This window comes from Trichosurus vulpecula, chromosome 2 (assembly GCF_011100635.1).
Source record: "Trichosurus vulpecula isolate mTriVul1 chromosome 2, mTriVul1.pri, whole genome shotgun sequence".
NCBI lineage: Eukaryota > Metazoa > Chordata > Mammalia > Diprotodontia > Phalangeridae > Trichosurus > Trichosurus vulpecula.
The window spans coordinates 428080157-428104268 of record NC_050574.1 but is presented as its reverse complement, the minus strand read 5'-3'; the positions used below and the strand labels follow the sequence as shown (position 1 = coordinate 428104268).

At 39.6% G+C, this 24112-nt stretch overlaps 1 protein-coding gene across 1 annotated transcript; it reads right to left on the bottom strand.

Annotated features, from left to right (window-relative positions):
• Nucleotides 1-8665: 8665 nt before the first annotated feature.
• On the bottom strand, nt 8666-8956 carry LOC118839999 (cytochrome c oxidase subunit 7A-related protein, mitochondrial-like). The gene has a single exon (XM_036747512.1). It carries the CDS (start codon nt 8954-8956, stop codon nt 8744-8746), a length of 213 nt encoding a protein of 70 aa, XP_036603407.1. The 3' UTR covers nt 8666-8743.
• Between the last annotated feature and the right edge of the window lie 15156 nt (nt 8957-24112).

Genomic DNA, 24112 nt, shown 5'->3' with positions numbered 1-24112 from the left:
TTACTGTGTGTGTTTGCTCTGTTTATATATTCTCTGTTTGTAATTTCTGTTTGTATTTGCTCTGAAGTTCAGGGTCCTGGCTTTTCCTCCTGAACTAAGTGAATGGTGCATGTATGTTTAAATAAAGTGAGATTGTTAACCCCTTGAAGTTGCTTTCCTTAGAAAAGCAGATCAAAGAACCTGTGCTAGTAGCCCTCCTGTGTCCTGGTGGTATTGGTCTTTCACTCCCACGACAGCTGCTAGCAACATTGTTGTTACAAAATGGTGTAGTTGGCAGGATCTGCAAATTAAAAGGAAATCATGGGGCTTGAGATACTTGTTCACTGTTTCCCAGTTGTGGTAACTATGATTCTGTGGAGCCTGGAGCAGGAGCAGAGAGCTGCCTGCTTGAAGACTTTTGCTTTTGCAGAAACAGAAACTTCAGATAGTAGTCCCTAGAGCCTACTATCAGGGAGGAGCAGGAAGAACTTGAAGTGGAGCCATCCCTGTGAACTGAGATGAGGAACAGGAGAAGAGAGCTACCTGTGTGTGAATCCAGCCAAGAGCTAGGAGTAGTGCTCCCATAGAGGGATAGAAATGGGACTTGAAAGTTGACCTTGGGTCAAGGTGAAAACAGAACTTTATTTGGATACTTTGTATGGACTGAGGAGATTGTAACTTGCTGTGACCTAGGGGTGAATGGTGTTTGTATTTTCTGCCACATCTTAAGGATGATATGTTGTGCTAGGTAAGACCCTGGCCAGGGAACCCCTGCTTCTGTAAAAAAGTATTTTGGGTAATGCTACTGAATGATGTTTTGCTTAAAAATGTTGCTATGAATGTTATGGTTTAGTTTATTGAACAATGATATATGCTATGTGGGTATTCTGAGAAATGCTATTAGATATATTGAAAGATGTTTTATTTAAGACTATATGGCCACCTTACTAATAAGTTACTATGTGATGGGATTGTTATGCCCTACCCTCCCCCTTTCAGTTTCTCCATCTTGCCTCAGCTCACTCTACTGTTTGTACTCCCATCTCCATGGACCCTGCTATTTGTGTCCCCATTTTCACAGAAATGATCCTGCCTCAGCTTGTCCCACTGTTTGTGTCCCCATCTCCACGGAAATCGAATTGTGTTCTTTCCCTTTGAATATTCTTTCTCTCCCTTTGCTCAAGGCTGTTCGATTTGAGCAATTACTCTGAGCAGTTGCGTGCTTCAATAAATCCACATCTAAATTTATATCTGGGTCTCGCTCGCTTTTTTTTTTTAGCACAACATTTCTGGGGGCCCCAGCGAGATTTGGGGGTGGTCTGTGGCACCCCCCGTAGGGTCTCGTCCTTGGGTAGTGGGCGTCTCCTCCTCCCGATTTCTAGGGGGGGCAGCCTCTGAGGCATTCCAAATGTTTCAGAGCCCCAGGAGCTTGAGAGGGAGGAGAACCAACCCATCCCCTACGCCGACTTGCCCTCTTTTCAGACTTCTGTGGATCCAGGAAAAAACCTCTAGGGAAATCCAACTCTGAGACTTCCAGAGCCCCCAGAGGGTAGGTTGAGTCAGGTTTCTGGTCTCTGGTGGGAATTCCCTTCTGATTCTGGTGGAGATTTGGGGCTGAACTCGGCTTTAGCTGTCAGTAAGCCTGGGAGACAGACCTAATGAGTCTGAGAGGCCTACCTTCTGAAAAAAAGTACCAATCTCCCAGGCAAGTTGGAGACGATCCAGCCTCTGCCTGTTCTGGTTTCTGGTATCTGTCCTGGGGTGTCTTTCTGTTCTGTGTTTTGTATTTTTTTGTCTGTCTGTCTGTGCCTGTAAGTGTGTGTGTGTCCATGAGTGAGAGTAGTCTGTCAGCTGCTGCAGCAGCATCGGGCAGCAAACTCCCCCTTTGCCCCTCCCTATCACACTGGCATTCCTGAGGAGGGAGCAGAGCAGCCTATGTGTCCATAGTCTGGTTAAAGTTTAACACCATAAGGAGAAATACTCATAAGTTAAAGTCAAGTTGTGGGGGGAGATTGATTGATATTGAAGACGGGAGAAAACAGTGTATATGAGAAAAGAAAGCCTGAGAAGTGTTAAAACCAAGTTCTCAGGGCTATGGCATAACCTCCACTCAGAAAAAGAAAAGAGAGACTGTGATAAAAAATGGAAGATTAGTAAAATAAAAAATCTTGAGCAAATCTTAGAGTAAAATCTTGAGCAAGCAGCTTAGAGTAAAAGGCTTGATAGCCTCAGTTAAAAATCCAATAGATGAAGTTATAGAGAGGTGGAAGAAACTATGCCCACCCAAGCTTTGGACTAGATATGTGAGTAGGTTCTATTAAATTTAACACGAATATTCATCCATTATGTCACTTTAAACTGACCTGGTTATAACAGGTGATTCCAAATTGTAATAGTATTCTTAATTGTAAAATTATTTAATATATTGATTGGCAAAAACAAACGTTCAAGTTAAATAGAATTGCTTCATACGTGAATTTTCTCAGAAGTGAAGTTTATGTTAATGGTGATAAGATGAAGGTGAAAATACATCCAGCCAGACTGGTAATTAATTAATTATGATTTTAAAGGTTTAAATACATGACATCTGTTTATGATATTGCTGTATTTCATGTTGCTAGGTAACAACTTGGGGTTCATCTGTGTTGTTAGAGAAACAATTTCTCTAAGTGTTGTTAGATTGACAATTGCACTGTTAAAATAATGAATGGATTAGGAAACTGTTAAGTCATTTTATATGACCATATCTTTTAAAGAAGTTTAATTTAAGGAAGTTATAAACCTCCAGGTTTTATAATAGCGTTACTGGGATCCCTATTTGTACAATAAGTTGGGAAAAGCCTGGAAATGGAAGTTTTTACTGAAAAAAGAGAACACTGGAGTCAGAAACTAGCTGACCTCTGAACCTGGCTTTCAAAGTCAGTAGGAATAATTTTTAATAATTGGCTTTTAGGATATTCTTTTAAAAATTAAAATTTGATTGTCAGGCCCAGGCAAAAGCTTTAAAAAGAAAAGATATTTGTCAGAAACTGCTATTATTGTCAAGTTGTGATACCCTAAGACCATGGTGAGTCAGCCTCCCTGGACCTAGCCCCGACCCCTCCCCCACCTGTTGCCCCCCCCCCCACCTGCCCTTCATCTGCTGAGTTCTTCCTTCATGAGCCCACCGAGTCAGCTTCTGCCAGCCCCCACCTGGACCGCCTTTTTTCCCTAGTCCCTGGGGTTTGGGCCGAATCTAACCCTCCTGGCTTCTAGCCACAGCCTCTCCGGTTTCTATTTTTCAGTATTCCATGCCTTCTGAAGCCCACAGGGGCATAGCTCTCTGCTTTTCCTTCCTCCAGTGGCCCTCCCCCAGGACCCAAAACTGCTTTTCTAGCCTCCAGACAGATTCATTCTCTTTCCTCAGTAGCTCTCCACATTTCCCTCCTCAAGGAGGCTGGCATCCTTGTCCCCTGCCGGTCCCCTGGAACACCCCTCTGCTTCCTGTTAGAAAGCCTGGCACTTCTGACTTTCGGCCAGTGCCAGTCCTTACACCCTCCTCAGCCTCTTGCTACCCACCCACACTGTGTACACTGTCTTGGACCTTAAGGACGCTTTCTTCTTCATTCCTTTGGCTCCTGCAAGCCAGCCCCTTTTTGCTTTTACCTGACTCGACGCTTCTTCGGGGTTCTCTGGCCAGCTGACCTGAACAAGGTTGCCTCAGGGTTTCAAAAATTCCCACACCCTCTTTGATGAAGCCCTCCACTGGGATCTCTTGCCTTTTCGGGAATCTAAACCTTCTTGCTCCCTCATTCAGTATGTTAATGATTTCTGGTTAGCTACATCCACTGAGGGTGGTTGCTTTCAAGCTCTTTCAAGCACTCTCTCCTGTCTCTTTTAAATTCCCTCAGCTACCGCGCAGATCTGTTGCACCTCTGTTTCCTACCTTCTCTCTCTCTCTCTTTCTCTCTCTCTCTCTCTCTCTCTCTCTCTCTCTCTCTCTCTCTCTCTCTCTCTCTCTCTCTTAATTTCATATCCAGGCCATCCTAAACATTCCTGTTCCTACTACCAAGAAACAGGTCCGTGAACTGCTAGATCCTTGGGTTTGCTGACCTCACTAAACCCCTTTACTCTTCTGCTGCTGGATCTGGCCCTCTAGTCTGGACCCCGGCGGAACAAAACTCCTGTGACACCCTAAAAAGGGCCCTCACCTCTGCCCCTGCATTTGCTCTCCCTGACATCAGCAAGCCCTTTCATCTTTTTTGTGGCAAATCAGCCCTTAACCCTGCCACACTCCTTCCTGACTCCAACGATTGTTCTCTCTATTCACAAAGAACGGGGACCCCTCACATCTTCTGGTAGGACAGTCGGAGGCAGGGGGGAGATCCTCGCCCTCCTAGACTCTATTTGGCTCCCCTCTCAAGTTTCTCTTGTCCACCGCCCAGGCCATCAACTTGGCAACTCCCCTGAAGCAATTGGCAACCGCGCCGACTGGGCAGCACCCCTCTCAGAAGCTGCCCCCCTTCTTCTTGTTTCAGACCTCCTCCCCTCTGCCACCCCTTCTCCCTCGTATTCACACTTAGATAATTCCTTCCCGGCCAAAAGAAAAAACAAAGGCGGGGGGGAAGAAGGAGTCCGGGTGGTGAGTTTTGGGAAACGGCCAAACTTTTATTCCTGAGGTCTTGGGGAGGGATTGGGTGGGAAGACTCCATCAGATCACACCCCTGGGGGGGGGGGGAAGCTACTCAGGGACAGATATTACATCCCCCACCCAGACAACATTCTTACCAGCACAGTCACCATATGTGGTCCTGCGCCCAAGTGAACGCCAAACAAAGACGGCTCCACTGGGGTGGGGCCCTGGGGAAGCGCAACCAGGAAACATTGGGAAATGGATTTTGCTGAAGTCAAACCACCAGCAGCATGTTTTAAATGTCTATTGGTCCTTGCTGAAGAAAAAGACAGCCCCAATGGTTGTAAAGAAACTCTTGAATGAATTGATCCCTCATTTCAGCCTTCCCCTTAGCATTGGGGTCAGATAACAGCCCTAGCTTTGTTGCCAAAGTATCTTAAGGTGTGCCCATGGCCCCAGAGCTCTGGTCAGGTTGAATGAGCAAACCTCATCCTTAAAGAGTTTCTATCTAAACTTGTCCTGGAAACCCAGGAGAACTAGGTCACTCTACTCCCTCTGACCTTACCCTTCAGCCAATGTACCCCTAATAAACTAGGTTTGACCCTCCTGAAATTCTTTTTGGGTCACGCCCCTCCTGTTAACGCTTCCCTCATTAAGTTCCTACAGCGTCTGAAACACACCCAGTCTCAGCTTCATAAATATGTCCAGGAAGCCCCGCCTATTCCGACTTCTGACCACCTCCACTGCTTTTCAGCCTGGGGACTCTGTCCTAATCTGGAAACATACAACCTCTGGTCCATTCCTGTCTGGCTCCACAACAGCCGTGTGAAGGCAGCTGCAACTGCACAATGGAATGCAGAGCCCCTTGAGGACCCCCAAAGGCTAAGACTGTCCCTACCGTCTTCTTGATCCTCCTGTTACCCCCTTGCCGGGTCCCTTGCAATCCCCATGCCCCCAAGACAAGCTCTACTTGGGTAATCACTACAGGGAAAAAACAGTCCTGGACTATCCAAAACCCCAAAGACATACACTCCGCCACTCCCAGAGACTCACCTATCACGTCCCCTTCCTTGCCCTTTTATTGGCTGTTCATAAGACACTTAACAGTTCTAACCACATGCTGGGCAAAAATTGTTGGATCTCTGTTAAGCCCCAGCCTCCTCACTATGTAGTAGTGGCACTAAATGCCCCGTCACCTCTACCTCCAACATGGAGAACTGCAAGTAGGACCAACCACGGCTCACCCTTGGGGATGTGCAGGGAGCAGGCCTTTGCCTTACATTATCTAGCACCACTTTATCCAGTTCTCAGTATGGCTCCATTTGCAAACAAACTCAGGAGATTCAGGCCTCCAGCTCAGACTACTTCCTGGTCCCTCCAGGACTCTGGGCCTTACACAGTGTGTCTCTGCTACTGTGTTCCTCAGACTCTAACAAAACCCCGAGGGCTCCCTGTGCATCTTGGTGGCCATAATTCCCTGGGCCTCCCTCCTCCCGGGTGAGGAAGGCTGGCCCTATTTTTCCCCGAAGGGCAACCAAGTTACGTCAAAGGCGAGCAATACCACTCCTCATCCCTATCTTAGTGGGCCTGAAGCTTGTGGGCTCCCCCACCACTGGAACAGCAGCCCTAGTCAAAGAGGATCTCAACTATAAGGCCTTAAGTGAACAGGTAAACACTGACCTCTCCCACATAGAGCAGTCCATCTCAGTCCTAGAAAAACAAGTGGATTCTTTGGCAGAAGGGTGGTCCTCCAGAGCCGCAGAGGCCTTGACCTTCTTTTTTTTCAAGCAGGGTGGCCTATGCGTGGCCCTTGGAGAGGCTTGTTGTTTCTATGATAACAACTCTGGGGTGGTACGAAAAAAGCCTGAGATTGGTATGCCAAAATACTGCCAATAGACAGAGGAAGCTGGAAAACTCTGACAACTCATATCAGTCCCTGTTCCGTGCATCCCCTTGGCTCACTACCCTGGTGTTGTCCCTGGCTGCCCCCTCCTCCTCCTCGTTATAGCTCTGGCTGTGGGCCCCTGCCTCATTAATCATTTTCTGCAATTTATCAAGTCCCACATAAACTCTGTTAAGCTGCTATTGGTTAGGGATCTCCATTACCAGTTTGCAAATTCCAGTCCCCCTGACTCTTGTGATGGATCCCCTGAGAATGTGTCAAGGAATTGATGCACTTTGAAAAACAGTGGGGAATGTTGTGCCCTGCCCCTCCTGCAGTTTACCCTCTATCTTGTCCCAGCTCACCCCATTGTTTGTGTCCCCATCTCCATGGAAATAATCCTGCCCCAGCTTGTCCCACTGTTTGTGTTCCCATCTTCACGGAAATCAGTTTGTGTTTTTTCCCTTTAAATAACCTGACCCTACCCCTGCTCGGGGCTGTTCTATTTGAGTCTTTACTCTGAACAGTTGAGTGCTTGAATAAATCCACATCAATATTTATATCCGGGTCCACCTCACTGTTTTAGGCACAACATAGTTTCCTAATATGAGGGTAGGGTTGGGGAGAAGAGAAAAATTGTGAATTAGTTGAGGATATAAATGTGTGTACATGTACACACACTCATGTGTGCACACACAGGCATGCACCTACGCAAACACAAACACACACACACACAATCACAACACAAAATGAGTTCAATACCTGGCTCACAGTCATTCCTCCTCAGCTCCTGCTCTCACTTATATTTCAGTTTGTACTTACAGTTTTATCTTTTTAGGGAACTCCTGGGACTCAAGATAAGGAACTGTTTGGTAACTTTTATAACTTGGGAAAGTTTATTGCCACTTAAGATACATCAGAGACCTTTAACATTTCTTTAGCCAAGACTGGTGCATTACTCACTATTCCATGCTTCTTCTCATAGAAAATATATTTAAAATTAAAAATTCATGAGTGTGGAATCACTAAGTCTTTTTTTATTACCTTTCCCCCTTTCTATCTGTGTGTGTGTGTATGTGTGTGTGTGTGTGTGTGTGTATTTCTCTGTCTCTTTCTCTCCTATTACTCAAGCCCTCCATCCTAGCTTGGAAAGGTGAAAAATGCAGTTTCAGGTTTACCTTGACATTCAGGTCTTTGTCTTTCTTCCTGTTATGCTAGAAAACTTTGATGCATTGTTCATCCTTGTGTACTTCTTAGTTTAGATATGTCATAGTGGTTCTTTTCTCTACCAGAGGAAGGCTGAAAGGGTGGGTGGAGGGTCATGTTACAAAACTGTTATTCTAATTAGTAGCTGATTTAGTCATTCATTTTTTTCTCATTCATATGTTTATTGCACAAGCAAAAATAAATTATATCTTAAAGCTATAGCATTTAACAAGAGTAAAGGAGATGCGCCATCAGGGATGTACTGTACAACGGTCCAGTCCAAAGTGCAAAACTTTTATTGAGAGCTGTTCTGTTCCCATGGCAGAATACATACAGAATCTTCATCTCTAGAATATTGAAAGAGGTCAGAGATCAGGCATATTACCCTTGTGAAACTATATGACAAATTTATGGGTATATGGATTGTCAACAGAAAATAATTTCTATTAACACCGTGCTGCAAAATGGAAAAATTCCCCAAATTAACAGCTAATTAATTCCCAGTGAAATTTGTGGTGTCATAAAGAACAGACTTTTGGCACCAGGAACTTAAAGGACTTCCTGTCACTGGTGCAACTTTAATGAATCCCCTCCTCCCTCTGATGGGCCCAACCAGAAATCCCTGGTGCCCTTATCACAGTGATGAGCTGGCCTGCCAAACTCTGGAGAAATAAGGAAGCCCAAATTAGAATGGCATCATCACCTTTGCTTAAATAATAGCCAACTCTTCAAGATGTTCTGATAATCTACTTATTTTCAAAAATGAACCAATCAAAATGTCTCCTTATTGATAAGTCTTCTAATCCTATCTGAAGAACAACATAAACTTACACAGGTCAGAAAATTCACTGGCAATTAGGAAAATAGACAATTAAAAGGGTTTTATGCCCAAACTCTTGTTAATGAATAAATCAGTCTCATGAACCCCATCTTATTTATTTCTGGGTTGTGAAGCCATGTAGAGAGCTATCAGGCAATAGATGGTCCCTCCCAGTGTCGAAGCCAAGGTGGTCCGATAGAGCATTTGGTCAGGGAGACCGTGTTTCCAGTGCACAGGTAAACCATCAGATTTCTGAAAAAAATTTCTGCAGCTCAGGAACTTTGTTTTTCCCAGCATAGTCATATGGAGCTGGTTCTGAGGCAAATTTCCTTGGTGTGGCAAATATAATAGGTGGTGCTTCTGAGGATGCCACAGGCTTTAAACCCTGTGGGCTGTAGGCGGCAGAAGCCCAGGACTCAGCCAGCTTCTGGGTGAAGCCGCTGAACTTGTAGCACATGTTGCCCCTCAAACCACCTCCTGAAGCCGGTATTCCTACAGCGACCATGCCATGGAAAAGCCATTCATTTTTAATTATATTTTGTAGCAGACTTTTATTTTATGCAAGATTTGGGAAGATACTTTGTTTTCTTACAACACTATCACTTTTAATAAAACCTGGTATCTCCAGGTTTTACCTATTTTAAAACCACAGGACTATTTCAATGGCTTCCTGAATACTTTGATGCTGCAAAAAGTTACCATACTAGACTTTCTTTTGAAACCAAATTTATCTTTGTAATATCTGTGTATGTCTCACCTAATCTTTAGGTTACTATAGATATTTGTGAAGAGCGTGTTTTTTAAAAAAAAATTAGAACTCGTTTACTCTGTTCATGACTAGTATTTATTTTGAATATTTTGCTGTTTCCAGTATTCACATATTGGGTGCTTTGTGTTCTCCTTCCTTGATTTGTTTTAGGATATGAGTACTTAATAATTGTTTCCAATCAATATTTAGGATATTATCATTTACAACTGATTAATAATTTATTGCTGTGAATTTTGCTTAATGTGGAGCATTACATAGAAATATTTAACTCATTTTCCAACAAGGAATGAACAAGGGGTGTGATAACTTAGAGACATTGTTCATTGATGAAAATACACTGAAGATCTATAAAGTAAGTGGTAGTGTATGATAAAGAGTTTTCTTAACCGCATACCTGTTATAGCTGTCATATCTTAGTTACATGCATTGAATTGGACGTTTTCCTGTGCAGAGCATTATGTCAAGCTTTAACATAGTTTTATTATTTCATGAGTGTCCCCTGCCAGCTACATTTAAGATTCATGCAGTATTAAAAATGGATCAACTTTGGATCACTAAAGATAATAATAACGTAACGAAGCATTATGTTATAGTGAGAGGGATCTGAACATGGAGTCATGAAGACTTAGGTTCAAATTCCACTTTAGGCACTTACTACCTGTTATAAGATGACTTTGGTTAATTCACTTAAATTTTTTGTTTCAGTTTTCTAATTTGTGAAATTAGTGGCCGGGTGTGGTGGAGCGGGAGATTGGGAGTAAGGGTTGTTGGATTCAGAGGTACCCAAGGTCTATTTGAATTCTCCATTTATGATCTTGTGAAACAGACACTGAAAGTCATTTGCTGACAAGTTTTGTAGATCAACTCAGAAAGAGCATTAACTAGGGCCATGATTCCCAGTTACTTTCATTAAGAGTTACTCACTGTAGAACTAATTGGTTACAAGCCACAAGTGTCTCTTTTATATAAGATCTATTGTAACATCTTTCAGTTACTATTTTATTAACAGAGATAAGTTTATCCATATATATTAAAGAATGACATCTATTGAAATGCCAATGCTGGATTAAAACATTTTGCATTATATAGTATTTGACCAAGATGGTGAAATGATCATTTTTAAATTAAGGATCTTGAAGCAGTAGGTAAAGTTTTCCAAAGCAGTTACTCAGGGATATTCCTCAAAGCTATGACTGTGTCACTCCTATGCTTAAGCCTTTCTGATTGTCATTTAAAGCCCTTCGCAGTTTGGATGTAGTCTGTTTTTCTGGACTTACTAGCCTTTGTGCACTCTATTGAATAGCCATAGCTGGCATAGCTGGCACATTTACTTTTAGACTTGTGGGTGGTGAGGGGACCCCTTGCATATGTATGCATATGCATACACACACACATCATCTTATGAGTCCATTTCTGTACTTGAATTTCATTTTGCATTCACCTTCTGTCTCTTTGAATTCACAACTTCCTTGAAAGCTCAGCCTAACTGCAATTTCCTCATGAGTACTTTCTTGACTCCTCCATCAGTTATGCTCTTTTCCTCTCCTCATAAATTACCAAGAATTTATTATTCATTTTGCATGTATTTATATGTATACATGTTTCTTCCATTATAATACAAGGTATTTGATAGAACAGACAATGATTTTTTTTCTTTTTCTTGTATCCTTAGCACATGACAATTTTTGGAATATAGTAGGCAATGAATGTTTGTTGTGTGATTGATAAATAATGTCATGCTACTATTTCACAAGAAACAGGATTAGACATTTTCTCTGATTCTCATGACTCCTTATAACTCTTGAAAATAAGAAGTATGAGCAAGGGATAAAGTATTTCAAGTTTCTTGAAAGTCTAGGACTCAACTATTTTCCCAATGAACTAACAGTCCATAAAATGCTCACTAAACCTCCCACCCTACCCCCTACCATGTTGTAGTAATAGGAACACACAGCCCTGGGGATTTGAATGTAATGGAACTCAGCCCTGTTCATTTTTGCATAGTCCCACCCCAGTGCCAAGGAGATTAATGCAGTACTCTTATGCTACTTGGTGTATAGCTTGGCCGGTGAGTAAATGAATAGAGGGAATGGGACAGAACACATGGGTGTGTCTTATAACACTCCAGTTAGTGTGAAGGAAAGAGCACATCTTTCAGCTTGGTCTAGATTTCTCCCCTCTTCCCTTCCTCTTCCTTCCTCCCCGCTTAAACCACCCCCCCCACCACCTCCGACCCCTGATCCTGTGAATTGTGAATTGGCCATCATGGGGAGAATGCTGGAAAGGATTTGAGTTTCAGTTTCCATGGCAATTGCCATGAAAGGTGAGAACTGAAGTGTTATTAGTGTCATTGGAGGAAGAAAACTCAAAGACCTTGAGCTTCAATAGACAAACAGGGAAGACATTAAAAGCAGAAGGAAATATGACCTCGAAATCTGGTGAAAGAGTAAATGTGATAGATGAATAAATAATGTAAAACAAAATGATTCAATATTTGATAAGACAGAGGACCATGTGGATTGTAGGAGGAAGAAAAAAAACCTCAATATTCTATTGCAGAGTCATTTAAAAGAGAAATGAGTCTTGAGTACAGAATTTATTGCCTACACATTAGAAGTAATTGATTGAATGAAAAAACCTCGAATCCATGATGGCAAATCTAACCAAAAAGGAACAAAAGAGAAGATAGCTGGTTGGGAGTGCAAATACATGGAAGTAAAGGACAATCTGGAAGAAAAGAAGGTGGAGAGAAGAGGTTTAGCAGGAGGATACTAATAACAGGCTAGAGATGTAAAAAAAAAAAAAACTTCCTTATCCTGAATGGGGTAAAATGTGGGGAAAAGAGAAGAGGAAAAAGCTGGAAAATAAAGGGATGCTGAACATGCAGAAATGGCTTAGGAATATAATGGAGTACTATTGTGCCATGAGAAATAATGAATCCAAAGTCTGAGACTGAATCTGGGCGCGTTTTCGCTGCCTGGCCATATTCCCAACCAACTGACTTGACCCTTGAGTTTTTCAGTGGGGTATGACTGCTTGTAGACTAACGAGTTCTATGTTCTACGTTTGGGGGGGAGGTGCCAGCTCTGTCAGAGCCGCACTCCTCCTTCCCCAAGGACCCCCAGTCCAGGCTGGGCTTAGATCTTCAGCAGGCTGTTGCACTCCTGCTCTGATCCGCCACTTAATTCCTCCCACCAGGTGGACCTGGAGCCGGAAGTAACAACAGCTGTAGCTGCCCCACCTCCGCTGCCCCCGGGGCTGGAAGCCGAACCGCGAACTCCTTCCACTCCCGCAGCTTTTCCCACTAACCTTCTCCGCAGTCTTTGGTGTTTGTGGGTCGAGGGGTCTGGCAACTGCCGCAGCTCACATATTCAGAGCGCTAGGGCCCCCTCCGCCCGGCTTCCGGTCTGGATCGTCCACGCCGCTCAGGCTGGGCTCTGCTCCACTCCGTTCCCAGCTCCCAGCTCCCAGCTCCGTGTGGAATAGACCTCACCCAGAGACCATCCAGGCTGTCCTGGGCTGGAGCCCTGCTTCCCTCTGCTGTTCTGTGGGTTCTGCCGTTCTAGAATTGGTTCAGAGCCATTTTTATAGGTTTTTGGAGGGACTCGGGTAGGGAGCTCACTCTAGTCCGTGCTTACCAGCCGCCATCTTGGCTCCGCCCCCCCATGAGAAATAATGAGAGGCATCTTCAAAGCATCCAGGGATATAAGGATTGTTAAATAGTACAATGAGGAGAATCAGGGGAACAATTGATCCAGCGGCAAATATAAAGAAAAACAAGGTAGAAATAATTAAGAACTCCATTCAAAGTAAGGACCACCCATATCTTCAGAGAACCTATGATAAAGTGTTATGGTGCATGTCTTTTGACAGAGAAGTTATAGCCTGATGCTATAGAAGGAAACATACATTTTTGGTCCTAGGTATTGTAGGGATTTGTTTTCTTTGATGAAGCTTTCTGGTTATGTGTTTTTTGTGTGATGCATGCCTATGAATGTGTTTGTGTGTGTGTGTGTGTGTGTGTGTGTATGTGTGACAAAAAATGAAAAGAAAGGAAAAAAGAGGAGGGCCTGTAAAATAAAAAGTATACAATGGAATGCTGAAGGAATTTCAAAAGAAAACACAGATCAGCAGGACAGTTTTGAAAGTAACATGTTGAATTATGATTTTTTTTAAAAAAGTAAGCATCATTAAATAGAGATTCATGGTTTCATGTGTAGGCCTCTTTGGGGATTTATTTATTGGAATGCTTATTTTGGTGGAGGCTGGTATTTGTGAAGTTCAAAATAAAAAGAAAAAATAATTTTTCTTTGAGCAATTAACCAGTAATTTGAAATTCATAATTCAAAGATAATTCTTAATTTTACTACTAGCTATGCTCTTTACAGATGGCACATTATAATAAAATAGTATTTTTAGAATATAGCTGGGATCTTTATTAAACAGGCAAAAAGAACCACTAGATTTAGCGTTTCAGTTACAAACACATTAAGAAAGAATAAAAAATTTTCATTAAATTATACTGTGCACACCAAGTGTGGCAACCTTTTGCTCTGAAGTTTTGAGTTAAGTGGTTCATGTGACATATTGATTATAAGAGCGCTGAAAATCAAGTCATAGGGTATTAGATCTAGTAGTCACACCCTTTCATTTTACAAATCAGGAAATGACAGCCCATAGATGTTAAGTGACTTTCCTATTATTCTACCCACTACAGCAAAATTGAACAAGACAGAAAGGACATACAAAACCCCAAAAAATAGATTTTATGTCTGTTCTTTCAAACGTCTTAAGAAACAATTCATGCATTAAACCATATATTTTAAGATAGGTATGGGATAGGAAAAAGGGAAATGTAAAACAATTTGACTAGTGAATATTGACACAAATTTTAAAATAAAATATTAGCCAAAATTACATTAATATCAATAGCAAATGAAAAAAATTATTATATACCAGACACTGTGCTCTAACCTCTGAGAATACAAATACAAAAGTGTAGGTAGTTCTTACCCGGAAGGACTTTACATTCTTCTTAAAGGAGGTCAAACATATTGGAGAGAAGTATCCAAAAGATTCGACTCTTTTGCTTGGAAAATGAAAGGATAGTGAATACAGCCATGTTGCTCTTGAGTTGTTTAGTTGCGTCTGACTCTTTGTAATTCTCATGCACCATCTCACACCATGCCCTTCTAACCTCCCATATCTCCCAAATTCTGTCCAAACTCATGTTTCTTGCTTCCATGATATTATCTATTGATCTCATCTTCTGCTGTCCCATTCTTTTGCCTTCTTTCTTGACCATCATCAGTCTTTCCCAGTGAGTCCTGTCATTTATTTACCTGGCCAAAGTATTTAAACTTCAGATTCAATATTTATTCTAATGAATAATCTGGATTAATTTCTTTATGTATTGAATGATTTGATCTCTTTGCCGTCAATTGTGTCTGACTCTTTGCTTGGGGTTTTCTTGGCATAGATATTAGATTGGTTTGGCATTTCCTTTTCTGGCTCATCATATAGAGGAGGCAATGAGGCAAAAACGGTTAAATGACTTTCCTAGGGTCACACAGATGCCTGCTTTAAACTCGGAACAATGAACATTCCTTGGTTCAGGCCTGACACTCTAACCACTGTGTCACCTATCTATAAACTCCCTCTGCCTATGTGACTCAGGAAGATATCTGGCTGACTACACATAGATGACCTCTGCCATGATTAACTATATATATATATATATATATATATATATATATATATGTGTGTGTGTGTGTGTGTGTGTGTGTGTGTGTGTGTATATATGTGTGTGTGTGTGTGTGTGTGTGTGTGTGTGTGTGTGTGTGTGTGTATATATATATATATATATATATATATATATATATATATATATATATATATATATATCTTGGCTATCTTTCTTCGAACCACTTGTCTGATGCTTTATTGCATGGACCACTAGCCCTTGTAATCTAACTTAACAACTGTTACTTTCAGAGCAGAGACCATGCCGTAAGGGATTTTACTATCTTAGTCATTATTGTGTTGATTAGTGACTTTGTCACATAATCCACAGATATACTTTGCCTGACCCATACTTCACCCCCCACCCTATACTTCTGCCCTTCTGTGGCAGTGTTCTTGTCAACAAAATCCCCAAATGTGGTCATGAAAAGGTGACAGAAATGAAAACAAGTGAATAACAACAACTGAGACGAAATCTATGTCTAGGTTCCTGTCCCTTCAAATGGTAATGATAGCAGATAAAGCAAACAAAGGCTGCACTCCAAGGGGGTGGTACCCATTCTTGTATACTTCATAACATGAGTTCCTCTCTCCACAAATTGTACTTAGTATTAGTGTCCATTCATTATGAAAATGCATAACAAAAAGTTAAGCATTCAGTAATGCTTTGAAATAAATTAATATTTTATTATTCACAATTCTAATTGCATATTTTTGGAAATTAGCATTCCGTGTACAGTAGGTATGTTTGTATATTGTTTTAAATCATGTTGCATAGTTTGTCAGAGCCAAATAAATAGTGAATGGATAGGCTTGTGGAAGTTTCAGGACCTTTTTTTTAATAACACCTTGGTCTTCCTAGGGTTCTGGGTCCTAAACATTGGGAACTATAACGAAATAGTCTGACTAGTGTTTTTTTTTTTTTAAATTCTGAATCAGAATGAAAAATATTTCATTTTAGGGATCAAATTTTTAAAAAAATATTCTTTGACTAAGTCTTGAGGATCCCATCTGCAGTCCTGGGTTAACTGAGTATATTTTTCCTTAGTCACCATGTAAAGAGAGATCAAATAGTTGAGTATCACTGTTCTTGAAACATCCTCTCCTAATTGAAGCCCTCTCTTTGGGCTTGGTAACAATACAGTTGTTGGGCTGGTTTTCTTTCTGATAATGTAAGTGACTCCACCTTTCTTAGGACCCCCCTAAACCCATCTTCCACCCTTAAACATTGCTGTCCTTCCTTCCTTCTTACTTCTTCATATATTGTAGAAAACTCCCCATTGTAGCAGCATCAGCATCTGTTTGTTATGCCTGGAACCCGCCTGGTCTGTCCCTGTGTGTGTGTGTGTGTGTGTGTGTGTGTGTGTGTATGTGTGTGTGTGTGTGTGTGTATGTGTATGTGTGTGTGTGTATGTGTGTGTGTGTGTATGTGTGTATATGTGTGTGTGTATGTGTATCTACAGTAATTTTGGAGATAGTTTTTGTGTTCCTTTAAATTTGTGTTGAAAGAGGTGAAACCAGACAGGACCGGCAGTTGAGACGTGTAATGCTGCTTCCTAATTAAGTGCTGGTGAATACATTTTTAAGTTTTGTTTTTCCTGGCTTGTAGAGTTCAGGAAGGTACAGAGGTATTTGGGTACTTGTGCTTCTAAGATATTTTCAAAATAAAATGATGGAAAAAATGTTTTGTAATTTTATAATGTTCCCCCTGAGCCCCATATTACCTTTTTGAATAATACCACCTTTTTTCATCTGTGTGTTCCAAAGATTTGTTTGGCAAGATTGTATCCTCCCATCTTCTTAGCAGTGGCCTCTACCAGGTATTGACTAAAACAGCATAAACATCTCTCTGCTCCTGTCTCTTTCTTATGTGGCTTTTGGTTTTAGTTGGGAAATGAGCTGAAAACCGAACCCATCTTCCCAACACAAAGGCTAGATGTGTTGTCATCCCTGGTAGCGCACTCTGAGGTTTGTTCCCCACCTATCCTTCACGACTAATTAGCCCCTAAGTACAGAAAAGGTTGCTTCTCTGGAATAAACGGTATAGACGCAAGTCAGAGTCCTTTTTTGCCTTTTCTGTTTTTTATTTGGGTGCATTCATAGCTCTCCATTTTTTCATTAGTGGCACAGCAGGGGCCTGGCACCATGCTGTGACTGGCTTTTGCTGGCTCCCTGGGGTGTATCAGAGACCTCAGAACTCAAAACCCCCTACAAAAATAAAACAGTGAGCAGGTTCAAATAGCCTTTTGATGGAAACAAAGCCATATATCCCAATCTGCTTGGGCATATCAACTTGCTGTCCCTGGTAAACCTTCTCTTTTTCTTTTTTTTTCTTTTCTGAATGTACTTACTTCTTTTGATGGCTTATGTTCAGTAAAGACCCCCTCTTCATTTCAGTTCAGTTTTTCTCTGCATATGAGAAAACTCCCTTTTCTGTGCAAAAATCATTTGTAACTAAATCATCCTGAAACTTCTTATGAGTGCTGCAGTCTGAAGAACCAAGCTCTTTGCCCTCAGCCACATAATTTCAAGTTTATATCAGAAATTTAGGAAAGTAAACGCATTGTAATGTGATATTTTTGGAGGAGAAATGCAAAACGAACAGAATTGGAGAATCAGGAAATTTCTAATTTCTTTCACAATTTATTCATTTACCGTAATATAACTCTGCCCAAATTTTTGTCTCTACCCTGATATGAGCACAGAACACAGTAACTCGAAAACGAGTGTCATCCATGGATGAACCAGGGTGCTGGTTTAGTAGTTCAGGGGAAGGGATTATCGAGTTATTTTAAAGGATCATTGAAGTATAATTCTGAACTCTATAATTTAGTTGATTCTCTTATGATCTGAGAACCCTTCAGAAGATTTAATCTGCCTTTGGTTGATTGGTCATCTGGTCACTGTATTAATGCTATGATATTCTTAGCAATTTATTTAATATTGCCTTGAGACCTTTGGATAGCATCTATAAGTATGCAATATTTTTAATACTTTGGAATGAAACATTTTCAAGTCAAGGTTCTAATTCTACCTGTACAGAGAGTTTTACAACTTACCATACCATTTAAAAAAAAAACCTATAACAAGAATGATACATATCTACAAATAGGAACAATTGTTTTAATTTAGCTGAAATTCACATTTTCTATTTCAGGTGAAATCTTCTGTTGAGACAGGAAAATATTGATGATTACTGATTCCTTGATGAGAAATTTCACTAACATTTAAAAATAATTATTAAAAAGATACAAAGTGTCTTCATTTACAAGTTCTATAGGAGTTTAAACAGGGTTCAAAAATCTAAATGTGCAAATCTGCATACACAGGTGAAAAATATATAGACTTCAATAATAGGCGCAATATTCTACAACCACATTTCTCTATTTCTTCTCTGGGTCTAAATTTGTTGATGATATTACACAGCATTCATTTTTTTATGCTTTTTTCCTCTTGTTTTCATTGTTATAGTTGTTTTGTATATTGCTTTCTGGAGTCAACCAGCTGTTCTTTTAAATTGAGTTAACTGGTCTAAAAAATGAATGAGTAATGTTAAGCTTAGTTTCTCTTTGTGTTATTTTGTCTGTTTTTTTTCCAAATCCTTATTTTTCACTAACATCTATGTTTATGGGTGACCTATTGAAAATATTCTTTTGGACACTCCTTAGCTTTAATTTTTACTAATAATTATATTGTTGGCTTTGTCAAGGTGAATACATTCTTTTTCTTTTACTTCTAATGTAAACATCATTTTGGGTTTTTCTTCTTAAAAAAATAAAAAAGACAATAAAACACCAGTTAATTCCTTTGAAGAGAGGACCAAGGTGATAATTGAATAAATAATAAGAAAGGATTTGATTTAAATCTGCAAGTCTAAATTCTGCTTCTTCTCAAAGATCATGTATTGTTTCTACATGCTAATTGAGTACACATATTTTGCCGTAGATTATCCTGTGAGATTCATTAAGAGCTATGCATTTTTAACTACAACTGATTTTGACATCTGCATGTCATTCATGCTGAAAATGTCACATAAAATACTGATGTACCTTCCTTACTCCTTTCTTTATTGTCATTTACTGGTTATTTCACTTTCCTTCAGTTATTCTTAGAAATTTCTTTATGCAAGACTAACTTTTTGACTATTTTGATTGTAAGTTGATCTCTTTTGTACACTTAAGAAAATGCTTCAGTTGCTCTCTTTTTTGAGGTATCACTGTTGGTATCCATTTTCAGTGCAATCCCAGCCCCCATTAAAATATGAGAGCAGAGGTGGGGTGGGGGAATGTTGAGGAGGAAGGGAGACCTTGTAATAAATAATGATGGTTAAGCAAATATACATTCACATATGTTTCATCTGTTTGATTCCATCACCTTTCTGTCAGGAGGTTGGGTTAGTAACATGCTTCATGCTAGGTCCTCTAAAGACGTGATTTATATTAATGTTCTTTATATGTGTTATTGATCTTGTATGTTTTGTTCATCTGATTCTGTTCACTTTTCTCAGCATCCATTCATACCACCTAGGTGTCTCTGAAATCATCTCTAGTCATAAATATTCTGCTACATTTATGTACTACAATTTATTAAGCATTGGCTAATTAGTTTCTAGTTAATTTATACATTTTCTTGTTCCCCACTATTTTCATTTTGTTCTAACATTTCTTGATTTTTCGTGGAAACCTTGGGGTTTTTTCTGTTACAGTTTTTATAGTCCATTATTTATTAATACTTTTCTTCTGAATATTCCTTTGTCTTTTAAATTTTTTGTTCCAGAGGTTTTATTTAATTAAAAATATTCCTAAAATATGTTTTTTTTTCTTTAGACTTTGTTTATATTCATTCTGACTGACTTTTACTTCCTAGGTTTCCCCTCTCCCCCCTGCATCTTTGAGGTTGAGCATACCTAGATATTTTGAACCCTCTCTTGTAACACAATCCTGAAGGATGTTAGAAAGTCTGGGGTCTAAAGTGTCAATCACTTGGTATTGCAGTGCCTGAGTTATCTCTCCCACTCCATGAATTTCTTTAGTTCTCTCTCTCCTTTTTTGACCACCCTGAAGCTTGCTCTAGGGAGTCTTTTTTTAAGTCTTGCTGCCTTCTGACACAGGGTCTTGTAGACTGCAATATTTCTGATCATTCTGGGAGGCCTCTGACATTGTTTCCTTTGGTCCTGGCTTCCCTGGTAACACCCTTTCTTATGGCCAGTGAACCTTTGAATTTCTATCTCAATTTTAGTGGATTTCTGGGATGGAAGTAGTCACTGTAGTTTCTCGTTAGATTTATTTACCATTATTTGGTCTGGAATGAATTTCAAGGTATTACTGGAGTAGGTATGTGGGAACTAGGTGATCTGTTTTTGTTCTAATAGTTATCTAGAAGTTCAAAACTGCAATTTAAAAAAAATATTGAATGTACATTTGTATAAAATGTGCAAATAGTTCTGGAATTAGAACCTGAATTTGAATTCTCACTGCTACTTGGAACCTTGGAAATGTCATTTAGCTTATTTAGGACTCATTTTCCTGGGATGTAAAATCAGATGGGGGGTCTAGATCACATCTAAGATTCCTTTCACCTGCAATTCTTTAATCTGTATATTTTCAGTTTGTTCTTGTATAAGAGATTGAGACTGGTGTGCTATCAGCTCAGTCAGTGTTTTCACAGTCAGGTAGAACTACTAATTGCTTACAATTTTTAAATTTGGTGTCTTTATCTGATGGACAAATAGTTAAATTCTCTTGGACTATTCTATTCCCCCTTCTTTAATTCTCTAAATTTTGAAGAAGTCCATAAAGGATTAACTTTATTTGTTCTATTATATCTTCTTTTTTTTTCTTTTTTTGCAGGGCAATTGGGGTTAAGTGGCTTGCCCAAGGTCACACAGTTTGTACATGTGTCAAGTGTCTGAGGCTGGATTTGAACTCAGGTCCTCCTGACTCCAGGGCTGGTGCTCTCCTCAATGTGCCACCTAGCTGCCCTTATATCTTCAATTAATAAATGAAAAGTATTTATTATGTGCTGGGTACTGTGTTATGCACTGAGGCTGAATCATTCATATCAGATGGGATTACTCTATCAGGAGCTTTATAGATTACAACTTTTAAGGGAGAAGTGAATAAGAATTTCACTTGCACCTGTTGTGTTTGAGGCACTATGTTAAGTGCTTTAAACATTATCTCATTTTACCCTTAGAAAAACAGTGTCCAATTGGTGCTATTATCATCGTCATTTTATGGTTGAAGAAATTGAGGCAGATAGATGTTGAGAAACTTTTCCAAGGTTAAACAGCAAGTAGGCATATGAGTCTGGATTTTGTCTTTCTGACTTCCAGACCACTACTCTATTCACTGGGCCTGGTAGCTTCCAATTTCATCTTTATTCAGTGATAAGAATGAGGGTTGTTACTCTATGAAGTTCATGTTCAAAAAAAACCAAACTATCCTTTCTGTAACTAGATATATCCCAAAATGTCTCCTGATCAAAATGTTTTGAATTCTCTTTACATCAACACACAAAAGGAAACCCATGATTTCTATGTCTTAGGCCTTCCTCTTTAGCTTCATGCATTTAAAATTGTCTCTGCTTTATGAAAGTGTTTCCTTATTCATGGATAGGACATCTTCCCAGGCAAATTATGAAAGATTTATGTACAAATTGGCATTCTATTTCCTTGGTGGATGTTTGGTTGAAAAAAAAATAAGGTATAAAGACTTTAAGCAGAAAGAAGAAACAACGTTCTTAAGATGAATGGAAATTTTCAAATTTGTCTCCTCCTGGAGATATCATGAGGGTTGAGTGACAATTCCACCAAGTAATACTAGAGTAACAGGGAAGGTAGAAAATCTAATATTGTTAATTGTTCATCTGAGCTAAAGTTTGTGTAAACGTATGCCAACTTTTGTATTAAAGGATTCTAATCAATTACAAATAAGGAGAACTGATTGAACGTAGAATGTGGTCATGGCCTTGATGGACCTTTCTGGACATTTAAAAAGACTGGAATATGAACCTTTTGAATAGTTCTGGGTTTGAGGTCAGAGGGAGCTACATTTTCAATGACCTTCTCTCTGGCTTTCTACTTGATAAGTATTTTTTCTTTTAACATTTTTTTCTTTGTTTATGAACCTCTTTGGCAATCTAGAGAAACGTACAGACTCCTTCTTGGAAAAAAACATTTCAAGAGAAGGGCAAAGGCACAAATAACCTTGTTTCTCAAGTGCCAGTGTGCTAAGTGGTTTTTACAAATATTATCTTATTTGATCACTTTTCAAATGTGTAAATTAAAAAATACATGAGACTATAAATGAAGCCAATTACATTTAAACACAATTCAAATATGTCCACAACAATATATTTTAAAAAATAAGAATAAATTCACAGGCTATGGGGTAGAATCTCTCTACACATAGAACACTTAGGCTGTGTTACAATACAGTCTACAGTCTCAATATGTTCATCTTCCTATTGAATCTTTTAAAACTTCAACCTGCTAGAAATCCTTTTATTTTTGAATATCTGATCTTGTAACAGATTTATTTTTTGGTTGTTTTCATATGTTTCATGAGCAGAAGTGTTCAAAAAATAAGCAAAACTATAAGGTAGTTTGTCTGGAAATCCAATGACCACGCTTCATGCCTTGGTGTTTTCAAACTGCTAATTTGTGGTATGAGTCGTGGCATTGCTCTTCAGTGCTAGATGCTAAGTTCATTAGGTTTCCCTTATCAAAGATTTTACTTCATCCTGACTAAATTAAATCAATTAAATGAACAGTTATATTGTCCCTAGAGAATCTCCCACTTATTTTCAGGTGACCACTTCTAAACTATTCTTATTCCCAATCTGTACCAATACTACTAAGACAAAGCAAAACAAAATCTTAATAGATTTGAATTTCTGGTCCTTTTGCTTTTCCTGCCAGTCTTTGGGAGAAAGTGCTAATGAACCAAGAAATGCCCAGAAGGCATCTCAGAGAAAGAAAATAGTAGAAACAAAGAAGTAAGTTAGCCTCCACATAATTGAGAGTTGAATGTATTACTATTCTTAAATTCTTCGTATAAGTGAGCATTACTCTTGTTGCTATTGGATCCTGTGACTCATTCCAAAGTATTAGAAAATTTATAATTCTCTTTTCTCTAGTGCAGAGAATTTGTTAAAAATTTGAGTAGGGGTCAGGGTGTGGGGATCGCTTGGGTGTATTATGTCTTCAAGTTTCCATGACTCAACATTCCAAGTTGCGTGAATGAAGGGCTAGGTCCCAAGTAGTATTATAAAGAAGACAATGTGTAATGGTATTTTTCACTTATCTGTTATATATTCGTAACATAATTTTTAAGATTTCAATGCTAATAAATCCTTGAGTAGTTGTGAATTATTGTTTGAACTCCTGAAATGAAAATGTCAAGTAAATACTTTAAAAATATTGAATTCATTGCTTTATTTCACCATGGTAGTAGGTTTCGATTATTCATCATATTTTTTTTATTAGAACGAATATTTTAAAAGCGTTGGACTTGTCATCCGTCTGACCCATTTTCTAGTATATATGGCAATTTCTGAAATGACTCAATTCAGGACTGAAGCAACCTGGTGTTTCAACAATTTGACTAGCAGCTGCTGTGGGGGTGAAAAACCAAAAACAACCAGCTCGAGGAATGCTGGAAGTTCAGCTTCTTTTGATCTGCTTTACTAAGGAAAGCAACGCTAAGGGGTTAACAATCTTACTTTAATCCAGCATACAAATATCATTCACTTAGTTCAGGGGAAAAAGCCAGCACCCTGAACTTCAGAGAAAATACAAATTACAAACACCTACAGACAGACCAAATACAATTCATAGTTACCAACATCTGAGTTCAGCTGGGGAGCTCATAACAACGGCTGGCCTAGAGTCGTGCGCCACCATTGCTGTGGGTCAGAGCTCCAAAAAAGGAAAGCCAACCTCTGGTTTTATATCTTTTTCAGAGTCAAGGGTGAGTCACACATGCAACTTACCCACATGACCTAAAATTGTCATAAAAAATGTGACTTAAACCTATGTGGTCTAAAAGCTTCTGATGTCACAAACATGTCACTGAATCCCATGTAAACTAGGCTTTCCCT

Bases quoted from the DNA above. Each gene is read 5' to 3' on its own strand.
- LOC118839999 (XM_036747512.1), bottom strand. From the start codon at position 8,956: ATGTGCTACAAGTTCAGCGGCTTCACCCAGAAGCTGGCTGAGTCCTGG.